We start from the raw sequence: 19,577 nt of genomic DNA, 5'->3' as shown, positions 1-19,577 counted from the left end.
CTGGGAAGGGAACTCAAAACTGGATTAGAGATGGCAGAGAGTTGGTGTCGTAAACCACCGCCTCTGTTCAAAGATGGTCGCTCACAGTGGACATAGATGCTTCCTTCACTCCTCTTTCAAACCATCTGTCCTCTCTGTCCAAAATGTGAACATTGGCATCCTCGAAAGAGTGACCTTTATCCTTAAGATGCAGATGGACAGCTGAGTCTTGTCCTGTGGAGGTGGCTCTTCTGTGTTGTGCCATGCGCTTGTGAAGTGGCTGTTTGGTCTCTCCGATGTAGAGGTCTGGGCATTCCTCGCTGCACTGTACGGCATACACCACATCGTTAAGTCTGTGTTTTGGAGTTTTGTCTTTCGGGTGAACCAGTTTTTGTCTGAGCATGTTGCTGGGTCTGAAATGCACCGGGATGTCATGCTTGGAGAAAAGAAGTCCAGACGCTTTTCTTTGCAAGCGCCTTTGACTACGATGACCTGGATGACTGAGAACCTTCACAGACATAGATTTTACAGGTTTTTCTGAAAGACCCCCCCGACAAAAAAACTGTAATCCTTAGCCCCCATAACAAGTAATATTTGACGTGCATATTATGTTTTATCTAAGCACACAGGATTAGGTGCATGATTCTGACAGCCAAACATTCTTGATTGATATCCAATTTAATTTCCCCAGATATGACACCGGAACATAAAGCATCTTACGGTGCATCATGTCTTTGTGTTGTTGTAGTGTGGAAAAGAACAGAAATTCTCTTTTGGGATTCACACAACTATGTGACACTGCACTATGCTGAAAATCTAAAGTGTCAGGAATATTTACCCTTAGAAATTACAGCAGGAAAAAGTCACTGTTAATTACAATTATTCATGAGAGAGCTTTAAGGGGAAAAGAGTTGCAAAATGACACTAGAAAGCTAACATTATTATCACAGAGTGCATTCAATGTAAATTATATGCATTAGAGAAGAGCGTCTGCCTCACTTTCCTATGTGTAAAATTCAATAGCGGCATCGCAGTACTGGAAATGGGTCAAATTTTTAAATAAACAGTGTCACAGTCAATCTCTGTTCAATAATGTGCTACAATCACAGGAGAGGAATCACTAACACAGCCATCTATTATTCGGACACTATCCTGCAGGGATCACATGTACGGGTCGCCACTTATTTGTACATGTTCAGGCTTATAGTTTGGAAAAGGCTCGCGAGTTCCCTGAATGTGTCACACTTGTGACTCATGACTGCCCTCTACTCTCAGAGAAATGAAAGGAAAACATGTTGAAAATTTATAGGGGTTCTGAGTGTGTGCCAGGTCACGAGGTGGATTTCGAGCATCCGTCAAGTTACATGACCTTACTGCAGTGTGGTGTGTATTTCTCCAAGTGTGTTTGTTTGTGAGAGGCAGCAGTGGAGAGAGCAAAGCACTGAGAAAAGCAGTGAGTTTCCAAATGTATTAAACCATCTGTAAAATGATGGGACAATTTATTACATGACAAACTTTCTTTTTTATTTGTTTTTGACATTGTAGATGTTCCACTTCAAATTTGAAAAGATGCATGGCTTCATTTTTGCTCCAGGTTCATATCTAACCAGACTGATTGCACACAGTGTTGGGAAGGTTACTTTTAAAATGTATTCCATTACAGAATACAGAATACATGCCCCAAAATGTATTCTGTAACGTATTCCATTACGTTACTCAATGAGAGTAACGTATTCTGAATACTTTGGATTACTTAATATATTATCATGCTGTTTACAACTACATGAATGTACTATTGCTGTGATTTATTACTGTTACTGAAGGTCCGCGGCTCTGAACCGTAGTAAAGGGACCTCTGGCTAATACGGTGGGTTCATGTCGGGCTTGTAGCCGAAAATGTATTCTGTAACGTATTCCGTTACGTTACTCAATGAGCTTTACTTTGTTGTCTGGGTCAACTTTGCTAGCAGAGACAGAGAGAGGCGTTGAAAGGCTGCTCCAACGGAACTTATTATTTTTGGAGGAAAACACGAACACGGTGTACAGTCGAGTCTTAATAGCTTACTTACAACTGGGCTCGTCAGGCTCTCTTCTCGGCTGCGGTGGTTATTATTATATTTACATGCTTCCAGCTCCCGTTTTTGCTCGATGACAGCTCGTATTTTTCCTTTTTCTCCCTCCCTCACTCACAGACACATAACGTGTACGGCAGTCCATTCTCCCTGCAGCACGGACTACACTGCCCATGATGCTACATTCTTTAGAGCTATACCTGTAGCATTCTGCCTATTAGCTTAGCACAACAACAACTGCGCTCTCTCACCCAGGAAACATGCAGAAAGAGAGCGTCGCCCTGTAACCATGGCAACCGTAACGCTGCCGCCTGGAACAACAGAACGTAGCTGTCAAACAAAACCCAAACAGTCCTGACCCGCCACAATATGAAACAGGGAAGTACCGCCGTGTAATCCATTTATTTCAACAAAGTAACTGTATTCTAAATACCACCGTTTTAAACGGTAACTGTAACGGAATACAGTTAGTCATATTTTGTATTTTAAATACGTAACGGCGGTACATGTATTCCGTTACTCCCCAACACTGATTGCACATATATACTTGTTTTAATATTCACATACTCGACAACAACATTATAACCATCTGGTTAATGTTGTGTAGGACCCCTTTACTCCAAAGAAGCTTAGCGTGGTGTTTTTAGTTAATCCTTTAGGCAATGGGAGTTTGTAGGCTGGGTCAGTGTCTTGGACTTTTTGCTCAGGTTCCTCCAACCCTAAGCTGATGGTGCGATACGGTGCAAAGCATTATCTCGCTGGGGGATTATCTGCAGTTACTGTCAGTGTGCAGCTATGTTGAAGTTTGGCGGTTTGTGTCAAAATAACATGAAATGATTCATGTTTTTCACTTAACCTGTCAGTGTTTTTAATGTCGTGGCCAGCCAGCGAGTGTAGATCTATATCTACTGCACATACTGCACAAAAGACAGTCTAACATCTATCTCACCACACATGGAGGAGTGGCACCTTGTGATTTGAGTGTAGTGGGTGGGCATCCTGTAGATTTACATCTCGGGCCTCAGCCACATGAGCAAGAACAATCAGCACCCATATGGCAACCGCTAATCATGAGGAAAAAAAAAAAAAAAGAGTACATTCCCTGACTGATAGGGATGCGATTCTTAGAGATCACAGTCCATTGCCAGGTTGCAAAGAGCGTACTGTGTTCGCCTTGCTATGGTCGCTTGGAGATTTCTCATTTAAAAAGCAAACAAACAAACAAAAAAACGTTTGCTTTCAAAGAAAAAGTTCCAACTTTCGCTTTGAAGGTAAAATTCTCCATTTCCAGTTTGTGTTGCACTTTTCACAGTCCCTACAGCTCAGTTGCTGCAGAAAAGTTGGACTCTTCCATGGAAAATACACAGGAGCTTCCATCGTCTTTCAGCAACCACTTGCCAACTGGTGAAGAAATACATATTTTTCCCTCGTGATGATTGGTTGCCACATGATTACCCACACCTCTGGTCTTCTATGACTGGGACTTTAACCTTTTATTTTTGCAACAAATAGACAGCAGATGTTATGAAGAACTTTATGGTTATGTACCAGTATTTTTCTCTACAAAAATAAATTTTTCTTTTTGCCATTTTTCTAGAAATACAGACACAAGATTCACATCCAGCATTGTGCAGGGTCAAAACTGGAGACAAACCCATCCCACTGTATCCATTCTTACAAAGAAAATCTCATTAAAAGCCACCCTTTCTCTTAGCTACATATCACCAGTGAGAAACATTTGGATATTGCAGTCTGCCTCTTATTATAAACACTCGGCTTGCAATCTGTTAGGGGGAACAATGGAAGAGACTGATAAGGGAGGGGGAGTATGTATTGACTTTTTCTCTCACCTCTTTCGTCTTAATGCATCTCATTTTCCCCCCCAACCTCTTTTTGTTCAACACCTTTCCTTCCCCATCAACCTTCATCAATCTCTCTATCCTTGCTGGGTGAAAAATTGCACCCATTACCTTTGTCATGTGGTATACAGAAATAGCATTCTTTTCCACTGACAAGCATCAGGTAAAACAACTTAGGGTGACTCACAAGACTCCAGGACGAAAGCACAAGAGCATAAATCAATCCCAGATATTTCACAACTTTGATGCAGTAAACACGTTAAAAGTTCAGGAAATGGGGGCAAATTATGCAGCGTCCAAGCCGAGCCGTGACACGTGGATGGAAGGATCTGTTATCCTTGTTTCTTTTAGATGCACCGATACAGAATTTCAGGAGGAATTAAAACTAGAATAACATCTGTATGCTTCCTCCAACCAGGTTCCAACTCTCATTCTGTTCTTGAGTTATTGCATTGAATAATGAACAGAAAAAACACCAAATTATCATCAGGCCAGCCTTGAGTCCAAGTGGATGTTTGTCTCAGACATAATATAAATAAGAAAGAAAATCAGGATGGCTTTGAGGTCTCAGTTACCCTGACCCATGTCCACCAAATATATACATTTGAAGAAATTCCCCTCAAGATAAATCCCATTCACATAAATAGAATAGGTGAAAAGACAGGTGAACAACCCTGTGGCTGGTGAAGTACGGCAGCTATAATATTTATACTATAGGTTAATTAAAAGAGCAACAAAGCTCAGTTTTCCAATGCTCAGAAAACCTTCAATGCTGCAAGCATTCAGCTAATTTTGAGACACAGGGCCCATCGAGCTCAATTTGAGTACTTGGACTTGAGTAAGAAAAATAAATAAATGATGGGGTGGTTTCCACGACTGGTGTTAAATCAGAAGCCACTTAAACCAGCTTTCTTAGTTGTGGCTTGAAGTAGTATCATAAGAGGGCTGGACCAGTAAAGCTGCCCTTTCTGTCAGTATAAAGACATTTAACTAAACATTTAATTCCTGAGATATTTTAATATCAGAAAGAGAAGAAAAAAAGAATTTAAACAGAAAGTCTCAGTTTCTCTACACTGCAGGCCGATTCTGGCCCCCAGGCCTTATGTTGGACATCCGTTACCTAGACTTAACCTAGTCCTGGATTATTTAAACAGATTTCCTGAAGAAGAATTGGAGCTACTCCAGGACTAAATTAAACCTCCAGGAGTTAAGTTTAATTTTAGATTAACGACATTTGTCAAAGAAGATCAATAAGTTAACTTACACGTCCCCCCGTTTCTATTGAAATAGCAAAACTTAGCAGCCTGAAAAAAAAACCTAAAAAAGAAAACTAAGAATTTCACACAGAGCTCATAGAAAAACACCAAAGATGCATTTTATAATATAACAGGTATCCAATAATTCTCTTGATACCATTTCATATGGAGAAGCTTTGCTGACATACAAAATGAGGATCATTCATCACCACGAGCTGCGTCCCGTTTCCTTTCACCACTCTACAAGTAAAGACTGTTTCTGCAAGGTTCCTGTGTTGATATTGGACTTCAAATCTGTTCAGAGAATAGTTCAAATTAATGCAACTCTAAGGGACTACAGATTGGGAATAATGTGCGACCGATTTGATATAAACACAGTATGACTTAAAGTATAATTTTATTAGAAGTAAAATTCATTTTCTTATACTAAACGGCTGTGATTTCAAAAATGGTTCAGAAAGGAAAAGTCCTCAGCTAGCCTTCGCTGGCCTATCAGAGCTGAGTTGTAAAAGGATTTCAGTGTATTATAATACCTTGAACTATATTAATGACAAATTCTTCCTGACATTTTTATGCAACTTGATTAAATGAGTTCTTATTCGTTAAAGATGCTGCATTGTCGTTATCACAACAGCTGTTTTACCTTCAGCAGTGTGGATGCCGAGCTCCCGCGGCAGCAGTCTGATAATCCAGATGTATTAATGAGTTGCATACAGAGATGATTTCTTAGAATTAGCTAAAAGTAGAACACATTTCATATCAGATGACACAGAAGCAACTGAAAGTTTGCATTTTCTTTTTCTATTTTCAAAGTTGAAAGTTTTCATATACTTAGTGTAAGTGCGTATGATGCCTGATCTGATCATCATCATCTGTTATGTTCTTCAAGGCTGCTGATTCTCTGTCTTTATTTGTAGGTCCTTCATCAGTTTTAGACTCTTCATAAATCAGCAGCAGTTTTTTTTTTAAATTCATTGTTATATTCTTTCTCAACATATGTGCAGGACCTCTACCATCATGTCATCTCAGTGATTTCACAAAAAAGTAACAAGAAGAAGCCAACAAATGTTACCTGAAATCAATGAATTCTTCCCATAGATTCTATAGATTTCTACAGTTTTTTCAGAGCAGTCTCTTATCCGCTGCCATCGTTTTCATTGCCTTTTCTGTTCCAAATGGTTTTAAGCTTTTAGAGTGTAACGCTATCCAACCTCAGTCCAGCTCATTCAGGCTATGTCCACACGTACCCGGGTATTTTTGAAAACGCAGATTTTTCTATGCGTTTGCACCTTTCGTCCACACGTAAACGGCGTTTTCGGTCACTGAAAACGGAGATTTCTAAAAACTCCGGCCAGGGTGGATATTTTCTAAAACTCAGTTTTTGCATTTACGAGAAAAACGGAGAAAACGCAGAAAACGCAGCATCAAAGGTGTGCGCCTTTTTTGACGTCACAGTGTGCGCCACGTTATTGTTTCGGGGAAATGAATTTCTACAATACTGTTACTGTTAATTAAATGCTTACATATACACACACAGTTACTGTCCCTCCACACATACGACTCGGTTCTGCTTCTATGCCCCAACTTTGTTTACTTTTTCCCACCGAGGCTTCTAGACTTCTGATTGGCCAACATTTCTACACGGTTAGGAATATAGCGCCACCTGCTGCTTTGGCATGTTCCTAGCAGCGTTTTCCTTCATTTCTGCCTTTACGTGTGGACGGGATTATTTTTTAATACGAAAACGGAAAATCTCCGTTTTCAAAAATACCCGTGTACGTGTGGACATAGCCTTAGATTAGCACAGGGGTGGCTGTAGCTCAGGAGGTAGAGCAGGTCACCTACTGATCGGAAGGTTGGTGGTTCGATCCTTGGCTCCTCCAGTCTGCATGTCAAGTATCCTTGGGCAAAATACTAACCCCAAGTTGCTCTCCGATGCATCCATCGGAGTATGAATGTGTGTGAATGTAGTTAAATAGCACTAAGTATAGATAAAGTGCTTGTGAGAATGGGTGTGATTGGGTGAATGTGGCATGTTGTATAGAGCGCTTTGAGTGCTCCGAGAGAGTAGAAAAGCGCTATATAAGAATCAGTCCATTTACCATTTACCACAGGTGGTTTTAAGTCCAAGACTCCGTAGTCCAGGTTTTAGTAACCAGCAATTAACCTGTGTTTTGGAAAGCTACCTTTTAGGCCTAAATGAACTAATGTGTATCCAGGCCTACTGTTAACATCTGAACAAAAACTCATGCTTGTCCTTTCAATTCTGTGTTGACCAGAAACTCTATTTCAAAGTAAATCAATTATGACTGTTTCTATCAAATTTCACTGAAATCTAAAAATTTATTATCTGGACATCTCAAACCAACCTCATGAGGGTGGTCTAAGTTAGAACTGACATAAAACAGTGCTGAGATGCTTCTTTATGTACCATAGTGGTAGATACACTGACCAACATATTAGTCTGGCATTGTAATAATGACACTAATGTGGCTTAAATGCAACCACTTTGCTGTATCGCATGATAAATAGCTCCTTAAGTAGGTAATTGTAATGACCTGTACATTTTGCAGTGCACAGCATTTTGATGTTAATTAAATTAGGTCGGAAAATGCTGTTAAGAAACCTGTAAGGTCTGCAAGTGCTGCATCGCTGACTAATCAATTGCCATTATCATGTCCGGGACAAAGGTCTCGACCCGAGGGACATGTTGGATTCTGCCGTTTCTTCTCTCCTCTTCGCACAGAACAAGGTGCTCTGCAAAAGCAGCACAATTTTATGGCCACTGAGGGATGATTTTACAGTTTAAGAGTAACGGCTACCCATAAAAATAGTGGCTCATCATTTCAGAAATGACAATATATTGTGAAACTAGCCAGCACAATGGCTGTATTGTTGGTGTGCTGTCTAAACATGAATCTATTATAGCAACACTACTGCTGCACCTTCAGGAGGAAATGTCTGGGTAAATGTCTCTATCTGTTGCATCAAAAAAAAAAAAAAAGTGTTCAGAATCTGCAGTTTTGTTGTTGTACAACAAAACACTTTAGGACACAGAGTACTCAGTGAGCCTCAGTGGAAACATACAGTGTCCTCAACAGATGTCATTATGTGGATTAGGACTGTCTCTCCCGCTCTGCTCCCCTCCTCCCACTCGCCTCTGACCCTCTCATTTATCCAACACGAGGGCGAGTGGGGGGTGGGGGGGTGGAGAGACGGGATAGACTGGCAACAGGTTTCGCCACACTGGCCAACATACTGTACTTAAGCTAGCAAGCACCTCTTTGTAATAATCTGCAGAGATAGAGAGTCTCTTATATGGATATCTTCATCAGCCCTTAACTGTCAATTTTTCTTTTTTTTTTTTGGTGGATTTGTTTGTGGAAGACTTATAAAGATGATTAAAACCATGTTTCAACATGCGAAGAAACATCCAGGGGTAGGTCGTTCATTTATCTTTCATATAGTCAGAGATTTATAAACAAGGCCTAAACAGCTGACTGTAATTTTAGACTGGTGTTTGCTAACAGTTGCACTTCTAAACTGCAAGTCACTGAAAAAGAGACACAAAACTGAAAACATGACAGTGAAGAATGATAGAAGAAGATACATTTGAAGCCAGCCGTATAAATGGCATGAATAATGTGCAACGCTGCCTCGACGCCGCTGAGAGCAATATGTTACTGTGCAGCTTAAAGCGTGGCACTAGAATACCAATTTGCAACTACAACTTATGTCTTAAAAATGCCGTAAAATACTGTCTACAAGACATACTAATGTTATTAATTAGTAACCGAGTCCCTTTCAATTTCACGATGACAGCTCAGAGATTACAGAAAGCTTCAGAAAACTAATAAGTGGACCTTAAAGTCTGGATTCTTTTGTTACAACAATTATAACTCCTTTCCTGATCAACTTGTTTGAAACAAGTACTGTGGCAGTGTATAATTACGCTGGCATCTTAATTTGCTTTACCAACATAATAAAATGAAAGCAGAAGAAAGACACAGAAGCGGTCTTTTTTTCTGCTTCAAAGCTGTGCTGGGCTGACCCAAATTTGAGGATTGACGCTGTTGGCTTGGCAGTGCACCAGAAAAGTAATAAGGGCAGCGTCAGTATCGAACCCCAGCGAGCATAAAACATTTCCTATATCGGTCAGGCTGATGGTGAAAGGTGAAACCCTCTGCTGCGTGGCTCGACATGAAGAGATCAGCACCCGGGGATTGGACAGCTCCCGGCACACGACAGTCTTCATTATTTTCTTGGTGTTTGTTTGAGTGTCAGCGATCAAAGCTGACCTGCTTTGTTTGTGTTTATATGTGCTGCCGCTTCAGTGATGATCTAAGCGAGGCATCGGCAGTAAGATACAGTGTGTGTGCAGCGCACAACGTGAACCTTTTTTCAAGGTTATGCCAAGTTCATCGAGATCTTACTTGGAGAAAAAGCAAACAAAAAACATGCAGCGTGGGCACACTGTGCAGTACACGAGTAAGACAACATGTGCTGGATACACAAAGAAAAAGTCTGTTTTAGTTGATGAGTTGATGAAAACTGACTACAATCCTACTGATGCTCAGTTGTGATTAAAAAAAAAACAAAACTGGAAATACTTACTGGTTTCAGCTTGTTAGCTTACAAATGCAAATCAGCATCTTTAGGTTTCAGGCTATTGATGATCAAACAAGAAATATGGAGATAATTAAGATGAAACACATTTGACAACATGTTAACACGGATAATAAAGAAAGGTGAGAAATCATTTAATCTTAATTGATAACGCATGCAGACGAGTAGTTTCATGTTAGTGCATAATTTCCTAATTATTATGATATTTGGTTAATTGGCACCTTGGATTCTGGGTGATATTTAACATTAATTAAGAAAATATTAATAACACAAGCAGGAAAATAATCTGCAGATTACCATTTGTATTAACTAACTGCTGGCTGCAAAACTATTCAAACTTCATTTTGACTCATGGACATGAGGACCAAAAGTCTATAAAACGCTCTGAATGAAAACGAGAGCGTAGCCACGGTGATGTCACTCCTGATTTTTAATGACACCAATACTGTTAAATAGGGATGGGTACCGGTATCCGGTGCCATGATGGCACCGGTTCTGACATAAACGGTAGTAACCAGACCGAAAAGCAGCGCGCATTTCGGTGCTTTATTTCGGTGCTTTTTTTTCCTGAGCTGTGATACACTTTCTTCTTCCTTACATTTCTATTGGCGGTTGGCAAACAACTGAAAGGTGCATTACCGCCACCAACTGGTATGGAATGATACACTTTAGATTCTAGCCAATCATTTTACGTTTCGAGGATAGTAGGCGGGTCCAGGTACGTACGTTCTTTTAGAGCAGAGCTACAGATTAAAAATGCCCAAGGCAAAGCGGTCAAAAGTCTGGCTGTACTTCACAGCAAAAGATGCAAACTCAGCAGCCTGCAACAAGTGCTTTAAGCTGATACTGTCAAAGGAGGTCACACTTTAAATCCGATGAACCTAGCCCTGCCAGTGTAGCAGAAATGATGATGGCAGCAGCAGCCGTTCTTCTCTGCGTGAGTAGCTTAATGTTGTTCGTGTGTAATTTACGTTGAGTAGGCTAACCGCGTTATTAAATTAATGCATGTAACGTGAACTAGCAAACACCATCATAGCTACATGCGGCTGTCTTCTTGTTTGATGTCAGATACTCCCTTCACCCTGGCCAAAAAGGCTAAAATGACCGAAGAAAAAGTGGAAAACAGCTAAACATGAGAGGTTTTTGGACAAAGTTTGTGTTTTTTCCATTGTTTAAGCACTGCTTCCAGCCCAGAGTGATACCATATATGCCCTATACCTGCAGAAAAGACTAACATTGTTATCTTTTTACAAAAAAACAGCTGAACATGAGAGGTTTTTGGACCAATTTTGTGTTTTCCAGTCTTTAAGCACCGGTTTGGGCACCGTTTAAGCACCGGCACCGTTTCAAAAGTACCGGTTTGGCACCGGTATCGGATAAAACCTAAACGATACCCATCCCTACTGTTAAACTATAAAGGCAGCTTATGTAGGGGAGAGCAGTGTGTCATGATTTATGAGAGGAATCATCATCAATTTTCAAATGCTGAACACACTTTAATAACCACTAAATCACTGTGAATTTTGCTTTCTGCAATAATTAGTTGATACAACAAAACACATCTTTCAGCTTTTCATGTATTTTAAAACTTTTTTTTTGGCTGTCTTCTGTTCTTTAAATGTTCTATAGGCTGTAAACAAAATAGGCGTGACAGTCAACACAAAATATCTATTTTTTGTGACATTTTTCATAGTGCATAGGTATAGTTAGGGCTGGGCCATATCATACTGTTCACGGTATGATAATGTCTGGCAACGATAAGAAAATAAAATATCGCGATAGAATATGGGTAAAACGCGCATTAGCAGTGCCTTTGTTTTCATACGCACATGGCGGAAAATGCGTGCCGGCGACAGAGAATGAGAAAGGCGAAAGCGGATCGTTGAATGAAACGGATGAACCAGAACTGGTTTGTAAAAATGCTGCAACTTCAGTGGTGTGGAACTGGTTTAACTTTCGTCCGTCAGATACACAACAAAGCACTATTTTTGGTAGCGCATGCTAGCGGGTTGTCGTTATTACCGTGTTTTTTTGAAAATGAGTCACACTTAAAAACCAATCCTTTGATTTTTCTGAAAATCGACAGAGCCTCTTATAATCCCGTGTGCCTTATGTATGAATTCTGGTTGTGTTTACTGACCTCGAAACGATTTTATGTACACGGCGCTCGAAAATCTGTCAAAATGTTTTAGTACGACTTTGCTAAGCTACGAAGCCGCACCGCTTGATGGATTGTCGGAGCATTACGGTGTTGTGCCAAAAAGTCATTGTCTGCCAAAAAGTGATTTCTGGTATTTGCCAAAAACTGATTGCTTGTATTGAAACTGCTATAAGTAACTTGTTGGGCTATAATATGTGAAACATATGTCAAATGCATCGCTTATGGATGACATAAAGTCATCTTGAGCCACAAACAACATTCGTGTAACAAGGTAGAAGCCGCAATCAGTTTTTGGCAGCGACTTTTATATAACCTTTATTTATGCCGTTAAAAAAAAGTCTAATTAACATTAAAAATGTCTTTTGTAAGAGTAAGCTGGCCAAGAGGACAGCAGAAATGGCAGCAAATATTACAATAGTTCTGTAAAAATATTTTAAGTGGGGATAAAGGACCAAATTGGTTACAATGTAGGTACAATAACACAGAGTTGTAAAGATACTTGAAAAACGGATAATTTTTTAATTCTCTATATGACCCCTTTGTAAACCCTGTTCACCGAAGTGTATTTATGAACATACGTAAAGATATTACACATAAAAAATACACAGAAACATTGGAAATCAGTTTTTGGCAGACAATCACTTTTTGGCACAACAATGGCTATTGTAGGCAGGAGCCTCGCGGAGTGATACGTACTGTGCTTCAACATAATGTTACCGTACTGTGTGTGTATAACCTCTTTTTAAGTTTTGTGGATATTATACATGGTCATGCTGAGGATATGCCGGCTAATTTCCACTGGAAATGCCTTTTGGTTAAACTGCCAACAAGGAATTTGCATTTGCACTGTTAAATTTTTATATAACTTTAATGCAGATAAAAAACAGCTGCTTGTTTAAGTGAAGGTTTTTTTGCACTAATAAAGTTGTGGAGTTGTAAAGTATTTTGTCTTGTGTCAATTATATCGTCAGTTATATCGTTATCACAAATTTTCAAATGTATATCGTGATAAATATTTTTGGTCATATCGCCCTGCTCTACGTATAGTTTTTCATTTCAAAAAGATTTATTTCTTACAGTTCTGTGAGATACATACCGGACTTGCAGGATAGTAAGAAAATATCAATACGATACCGGCTGCTGGCTTTGGTATCAATTCTACTGATATTTGGATTTAAAACTTAAATCTAGTACCTGAAACCATGAAAGTCTTTACTGAGATCACAAATCGAGTCAGCACTGGATTCGTTTTCTCAGACTTTTATACAACTGCACTTCATTTTGAAACCAGAACTGTCAAATCTGTAACTGAAGCCCTTTTAAAGGCACTTCTGCAATAACTTCCCAAGTCTATCTATCATATAGTCTATGCTTTAAGGTAGAAAATATCAAAGTTTTATCATCACCAGACTTTCTCCTAATCAACAACAAGGCAAGTGGCAACGCAATCAGACAGAAGACAGATGTCGAGATACAGCTGAGCAGAGACATCCTTCAGTTCAACCTGATCAAACTGTCATCTCTCTACAGCTTGACTAGATCTGTGTGGGCTGCGAACAGCTGTTCGCCAGTGGTGTGACTCTCCCTCTTCATCTTGTATACACAGTATCACACAGTAATATTAGGAAATTTATGCCTATGTAGTGTTGATAAATAGATGCGCCATGGTGAAGGGATTGTCACACCTAAGCTTTGGGTGTTTAGGATGACATCACATTTCCCTCCCCTTCCCTTAATGTACCTTTTAAATTCTTAAATCCCATCATCATCACCTCTCAGGATATCAGATAAATGTGTCTGCATAAACACATTCATGACTGTGCGTCTGAGAGCACCCACTGGGTGTGTAAGCTCATTTTTGTGCATATTTGTGTGAGTGTATGCGTTAGGTGTGCCTCCGCCTCAGTGTGTGTTTGTGTTTCTGTCGCTCACTGTGACAGGTAGAGCGTTATAGGAGGAGAGGCTGGCACACAGAGACGCAGCAGCTCTCTCTTCCACTGCGTCCTTGCCCGTTCAACCCAGGCTGACAGTGAGCTGCCTCACACATGGCCTGGGTCTCATGCATATGGAGGAGGGCAGGGAGAGGAAAAACAGGAATAACAACTACCAGTATATGTGTGTGTATTTCACACGAGCGTATGTTCATGGTACATATCACAGCCAACCACTTGATGGAATGTGTTTGTTTACCACCTTCTGTCTCTGTGCTCTGGGACTAATGCAACCCTCCTCTCCTCTACTGTCCTTCCCACAGTTAATCCCTCAATTTTTCTTCATGACTCTGGGCATCACAGGGGCCACTCTCTACCTGATCCGTCTGGCAAGAGGGCCGCATGTCACGTAAGTTTTCGTATTGTTTGTCTGCACACCGTAGGATTCTTCCACTTTGCTATTGCTAGTGTGAGTTGACAGGTTTTGAAACGTTGGCTGATTAAAGCTTGATATCAAACTGCCTGGATGGTTTGGTTTTAATAGCTGGTCCCAGTTTTGATCTGGTCTCTGCTGACATGACATACTCTATTTTAAAACATAAAATCGGAAAGATTTGGAGTCAGCAAGTGGATGGAATACATAAAATGCTATCACCTCTGAACCCCAATGTCACTTGTATAGATGTGTTAATTTCTAAAGTAAAAAGAACCAAATTTAACTCCTGCTTCTCTTTAAATGTTAATTCGCTACTACTTTCTGCTGCTGAACTCTCTTAAAGTCATTATGGATTTGGTAAGACTCCTAAAACGGTCGAGAATAATTCAGTCAGCTAAGTATTCAAAAATTGGTAAAAATTGTGGCGATAACAACAGAGAGGTTCTTAAACACCAAGGATCTGAAAATTAGGTCCAAATTACTGCGACATAGTCAGTCAGACTCCATCTTCTACCAAAGCCAATGTTCCATATCACAATTTGAAATAAAGTGATAAAAGATCAGAAACAACATTTGCAGTTTTCAGTTTTATTTGTCATATGCAAGTTAGCAGGTCAACATCGCAATGAAATGTATTTGATGAGCAGTTACTCAGCAGAATGGTACAGTAGAAGAAAAAAAGCAGGTACCATCTTTGCATATGCTTCTCCAAATTTCATGACAATCGATTCAGTAGCTGAAATTTACTCCCGTCTCAGCTACTTGTTGAAGCCAAACTACGATTGACAATGTCTTCATGCTTTTAATTTTCACAGTCCAAAATCAAATAAATCCCACATGATCATTACAAAAATCAGTGTCTGAAGGGTAGACAAATAAAACAAATAATTTGTGTCACAGAGGAAACACTATAATAGTGGATTAAAATATCAGGATCAGAGTCATCTTCAAGCCTGATGAAGGACACAAGCCATCTGTTGGTCAGGTAAAACAGTTGTTCTACATACGACCAGTGTTGTTGGAGTTTTGACTTTTCCAACTAGTCACCATCAGCTTGCAACCATTGGAGAGCTGGTCAAACTTGGAATTGCTTTGGTTTTAACAACTATGAAACCTGTAGGCCAACAGACCTAAAGAGCCCCTCCTCATGCAGCCTCTAAATTAACAAAGTTCAAAGACCAGAGTTCTTATTCTTTCACTTAGTCACAGCCACAAAAGACCCAAATTCAACTCTAACTGCTCAGTTCCTTCCAACATGAGCCTTAGACAATTAAACTTTCAAGATAAAAGGACTTAATTCACTCAAGCCTCCACCGATCCAGTAAAAGCTTCTACACGACAATAATCCAAAGCAGAGTTCACGACACAACATGGCCTATTAAACAAAACGGAAGTTCTCACTTCAGCATCATTAAAATCCAGCCACACATGTTCAAACATGCTATCCATGCAGGTTTAAAGTATCTTAGAACTTGAAGTGATTGAACAAAATTGTCTGAAATTACCTTAATCAAGACTACAAACTCTCTCAGCTGAATACAAAAGAGCATTTGCTAAAAAGCAAGCTCTTAAGCACCGACTTTGCATGGTTAATGCCTGTTTGCTGGATGGCTTGTGTTTATTTCCAACTTTAAAAACCAAAAGGATATTTCGCCAAGTGGTGCTGAAAACACTCCCACAGAACTGTAAGTATGCACTGATTTCAATACGAGTATCAAAACAAAGTGTAAACACTAAGAATAAGACAATTTAATCAGGTAGCAGCATTAAACCGTCACGTTTTAGAACTGCACTAACCGCACTGAACTCGGTGACCGCTCACATACAGTAAATGTTCACTGCTCGTGTCCTACTTTGAGCTACACAAACCCACTTGTTCTGAGGGTCAGCCATAAAGCCTGACCTCATCACCAGCTGCAGACACTACTGTTGGTGGTAATGGAAAGCGAGGAGGGCAGATATGCTTTCTCTGCCATCAGTCTCTCTGTCTCTTTGTTTGTGCTTTGGCGGTGTGACGTGTTGCCGGAGGGGAGGAGGAGGAGGAGGGATGGACAGTCACAGAGGAGTGCTGTGAAATCCAGACTTTGGTTAATGAACAGAGGAGAACTGCCAAGTCACTGGGATGAGTTCACCTTATCTCATAATCACTCTCTCTTCTCCCCCCAACTTCTGTCTCCATTCGGCATCCACATATTTATCTTCTTTTGTCTCCGTCCTTCTGTTGCTCTCTTTCTTTCCCTTGTTATTTGTTGCATCGTGGTCTGTTACCCTTGTTTAAGTCTTTTTCTCTGTACCTGCCTTGCTTTATGCTTATGTTCTGTCTTTGTTTTCCTTTGCCCTGCTCCTCTTTATCCTGCATGCCATGAATCTCTGCACATTTGCAGCCTCTGGGATAAGAACAACAACCCGGAGCCCTGGAGCAAGCTCGACCCAACCTACCAATACAAGGTGACTATAATCCCATAACACAGCAAGACCACCTTTGCACCAAGCATGCCAGAATAGTAATCTAGACAATAATGGCATTGTTTCACTCATTCACTGAAAATCTCACATTTGTCATCAGCTTAAGTGTCTCTCAAAAACAAATTAAAGCAGATGGAACCAGGAGCTTTTAGTGGTTGGTAATAATTTGCCTTACCTCTGAACAAGGCCAGAGCTCCAGACAAACTAATACAAATATAAACAAAACTGACCCAAAATAAAGCAGAAAAATAGCCACTTGACAGGACCCACTAAAGAACATTTGGATGATATTTTTCAGAGAAAAGAGTGTTTTCTTGGGGCTTGAAGGCTGCGTTGCACGCTAGTGGAATGAAAGTCCCTGCAGACAAAAGGTCAGGACATGGCATGTTTAATTCTCGATAGGAAGGCAAAGGTCTCGCATCGAAATTCTACTGAAGTCCAAACAATGATCATAATGAGGAGGGTGAAGTGAGAAGGAGGGAAGGGACGAGGGGGGAGGTGAGGGTTTTAGTGGCAGACCAATCAAGAAAAATACATGTGGAGAAAATAATCACTGCCAGTGATTTCACGGCTGGAGGCCTGAGAAGCGTGCAGGACACACACATGCACTCGCACAGTATTTATTATCCATGGCATATGCAAAATAAGGGTCGACCGATTAGTTTTATCAGGGCCAACGCCAGTAGCAGTTAATAATCCAGAGAATGATAACTGATATTTGGAATTTAAATCAATTTGCAGTGAACAACACAAAATTTTATTGGTATTTATAGTTAAAACTGCAAACTTTTTTATTCTGGACGAAGTTGTTAAGAATGGATTATGTTGCCAGAACTGTTTATTTTATCTGAGGAAAAAGTCTCACTGCAAAGTCTATTTTATAGTTTTCTTATGCTACATTAGCCATGTTTGCAAGATCATGCAGACAAAAAGGCTGTGCAGAGATGTGTATGAGCAAAGAAAGATAGTGGTGAGATATGTGGTAGTGACAGATGGCTTCACATCAGGAATTAGGGGGTGGGATTACATCAGGTACTGGCTCTTAGCTCATTTTTGTTTGCAGTGGTGATGGAAAGGTTGACAAATGAGGTCAGGTCGGAGTTCCGATGAACTATGATGTTTACAGATGACCTCACGATTGTAGTGAGGGTAGGGAGCAGCTGGAAGAGAGTCTGGAGACATGGAGGTATGCTCTGGAAACAAGAGGAATTAAAGTCGGAAGATGCAAGATAGAATATGTGTGAGAATGAGAAGGAAACAGGTGTAACACTGAAAATGCAAGGAGCAGAGGTAGTGAAGGTGCATGAGTTTAAATACCTGTGGTCAACCATCCAAAGCAAGGGACAGCAGACGAGAGGTGAAGAAGAGAGTGCAGATGGCGTGGAGTGGGTGGAAAAGAGCATAAGGCTGGGATTTGATACAGAAGGACAGCAGAAGTGAAAGGCAAGGTTTGGCGATGGAGATGGAGGAACTAACAAAGAGACAGGAGACCAAACTGGAGATGGGAGGTTTGACAAGATTAGACGTGAGCACATCAGAGGGACAGGATGAGTGGTTTGGAGACAAAAATTAGAGAGGCAAGGCTGAGATGGTTTGAACATTCAGAGAGGTGATGGGGGGCATATTAGACAAAGGATACTGAAGACGGAGCTTCGAGTCAGGAGAAAAAGAAAGACCACAGAGAAGATTGAAGATTCATGGATGTAAGGAAGAGCAGAGGATTGGTGTGACAGAGGAGGATGCTAAAGATGTTGTGAGATGGAGGCAGATGCTTCACTGTAGCAAACCCTAAAGGAAGCAGTCGAAAGTAGAAGCAAAATCCAAACAATGACAGCGTTGGGGTGCATGTAGCCCATGAATGAAAGTCAAGGGAGTTTCACACCCTTAATTAAAAGAAAAAATCAAAACAACACAAACGTATCCGCTACCTTTCCCTTGAACCAATGTTCTGATCACTCACCAGAACTGCTTCACAGAGCTTATCTGTGAAGTAACCTGCAGTGCTCAGTGGTTACACAGCACACTGATTGGACAGTGGAATGGAGAGACATGTTTCTCAAGAGCACAGATTGGCTGTGATATACCCACCTCTCAAAGAACCATGCCTTTAAGTTGATTTATTTTATGTGGAACTCGGCTTAAAAACTTAAAGCAAAATGATTTAGCCAGGGCAATAATCTGCCAACCCCTACAGCAAACTGTTGTCCTAAAAGCATCAGTGGGATGAAAATATAAGAAAAATAAAATAGACAGAGGTCACAGTACATGGTAGTGTTTGTTTATACTAGAGGGCGAGAAGTTCTAGGCTTTTTTTGGTTTTTATATCCCCCTCTTTTTTTGTAAAATGCTATCCTAAAGACGACACTGATGAATTTAATTTAAGCAAAACAGATTTAAATGTATTCCTCCTTCCTTCCGCAGTTTGTGGCCATCAACACAGACTACAAGAACCTGAAGAAAGAGGGACCTGACTTCTAAAGGTCCTCCAGGCAACTCCAGGGGCACCAAGTTTAGCAGGACCTCCTGCTGTTATCTCACTGATGTGAAACTTCTTACTGATGCTCTCTAATATACACTGTGAACAAAAATAAATAAAGATCACATGAGACAGATGACTGGATTTTTAGTGTTGTCATAAAAAGTGTTGGTTTATCCAACTGACATACACAGCATTTAAAAAAATCTTTCAGTGGAATTTAAATAAACATTAAGTTTTTTATTCTTAAACGGCTTAAATAATAAGCATAAATCAAACTGTGATAGTTTGATCATTTTTCTTTCTTGTAAAGGC

General features: G+C 40.2%; 2 protein-coding genes across 2 annotated transcripts in view; one reads left to right on the top strand and one right to left on the bottom strand.

Annotated features, from left to right (window-relative positions):
* LOC146517889 (serine hydroxymethyltransferase, mitochondrial-like) overlaps positions 1-19,577 on the bottom strand; it is a 75,507-nt gene that overhangs the window by 11,665 nt on the left and 44,265 nt on the right. The gene's annotated exons all lie outside the window — the stretch shown is intronic.
* On the top strand, positions 8,419-19,398 carry LOC146517890 (cytochrome c oxidase subunit FA4). The gene is made up of 4 exons (XM_085159530.1): positions 8,419-8,605; positions 14,208-14,293; positions 16,705-16,768; positions 19,208-19,398. The coding sequence occupies exons 1-4, from the start codon at positions 8,564-8,566 to the stop codon at positions 19,262-19,264; spliced, it is 249 nt and encodes an 82-aa protein (XP_085015656.1). The 5' UTR covers positions 8,419-8,563; the 3' UTR covers positions 19,265-19,398.

This window comes from Neolamprologus multifasciatus, chromosome 5, assembly GCF_963576455.1.
Source record: "Neolamprologus multifasciatus chromosome 5, fNeoMul1.2, whole genome shotgun sequence".
NCBI lineage: Eukaryota > Metazoa > Chordata > Actinopteri > Cichliformes > Cichlidae > Neolamprologus > Neolamprologus multifasciatus.
This window is presented reverse-complemented; position numbering and strand designations above follow the sequence as displayed.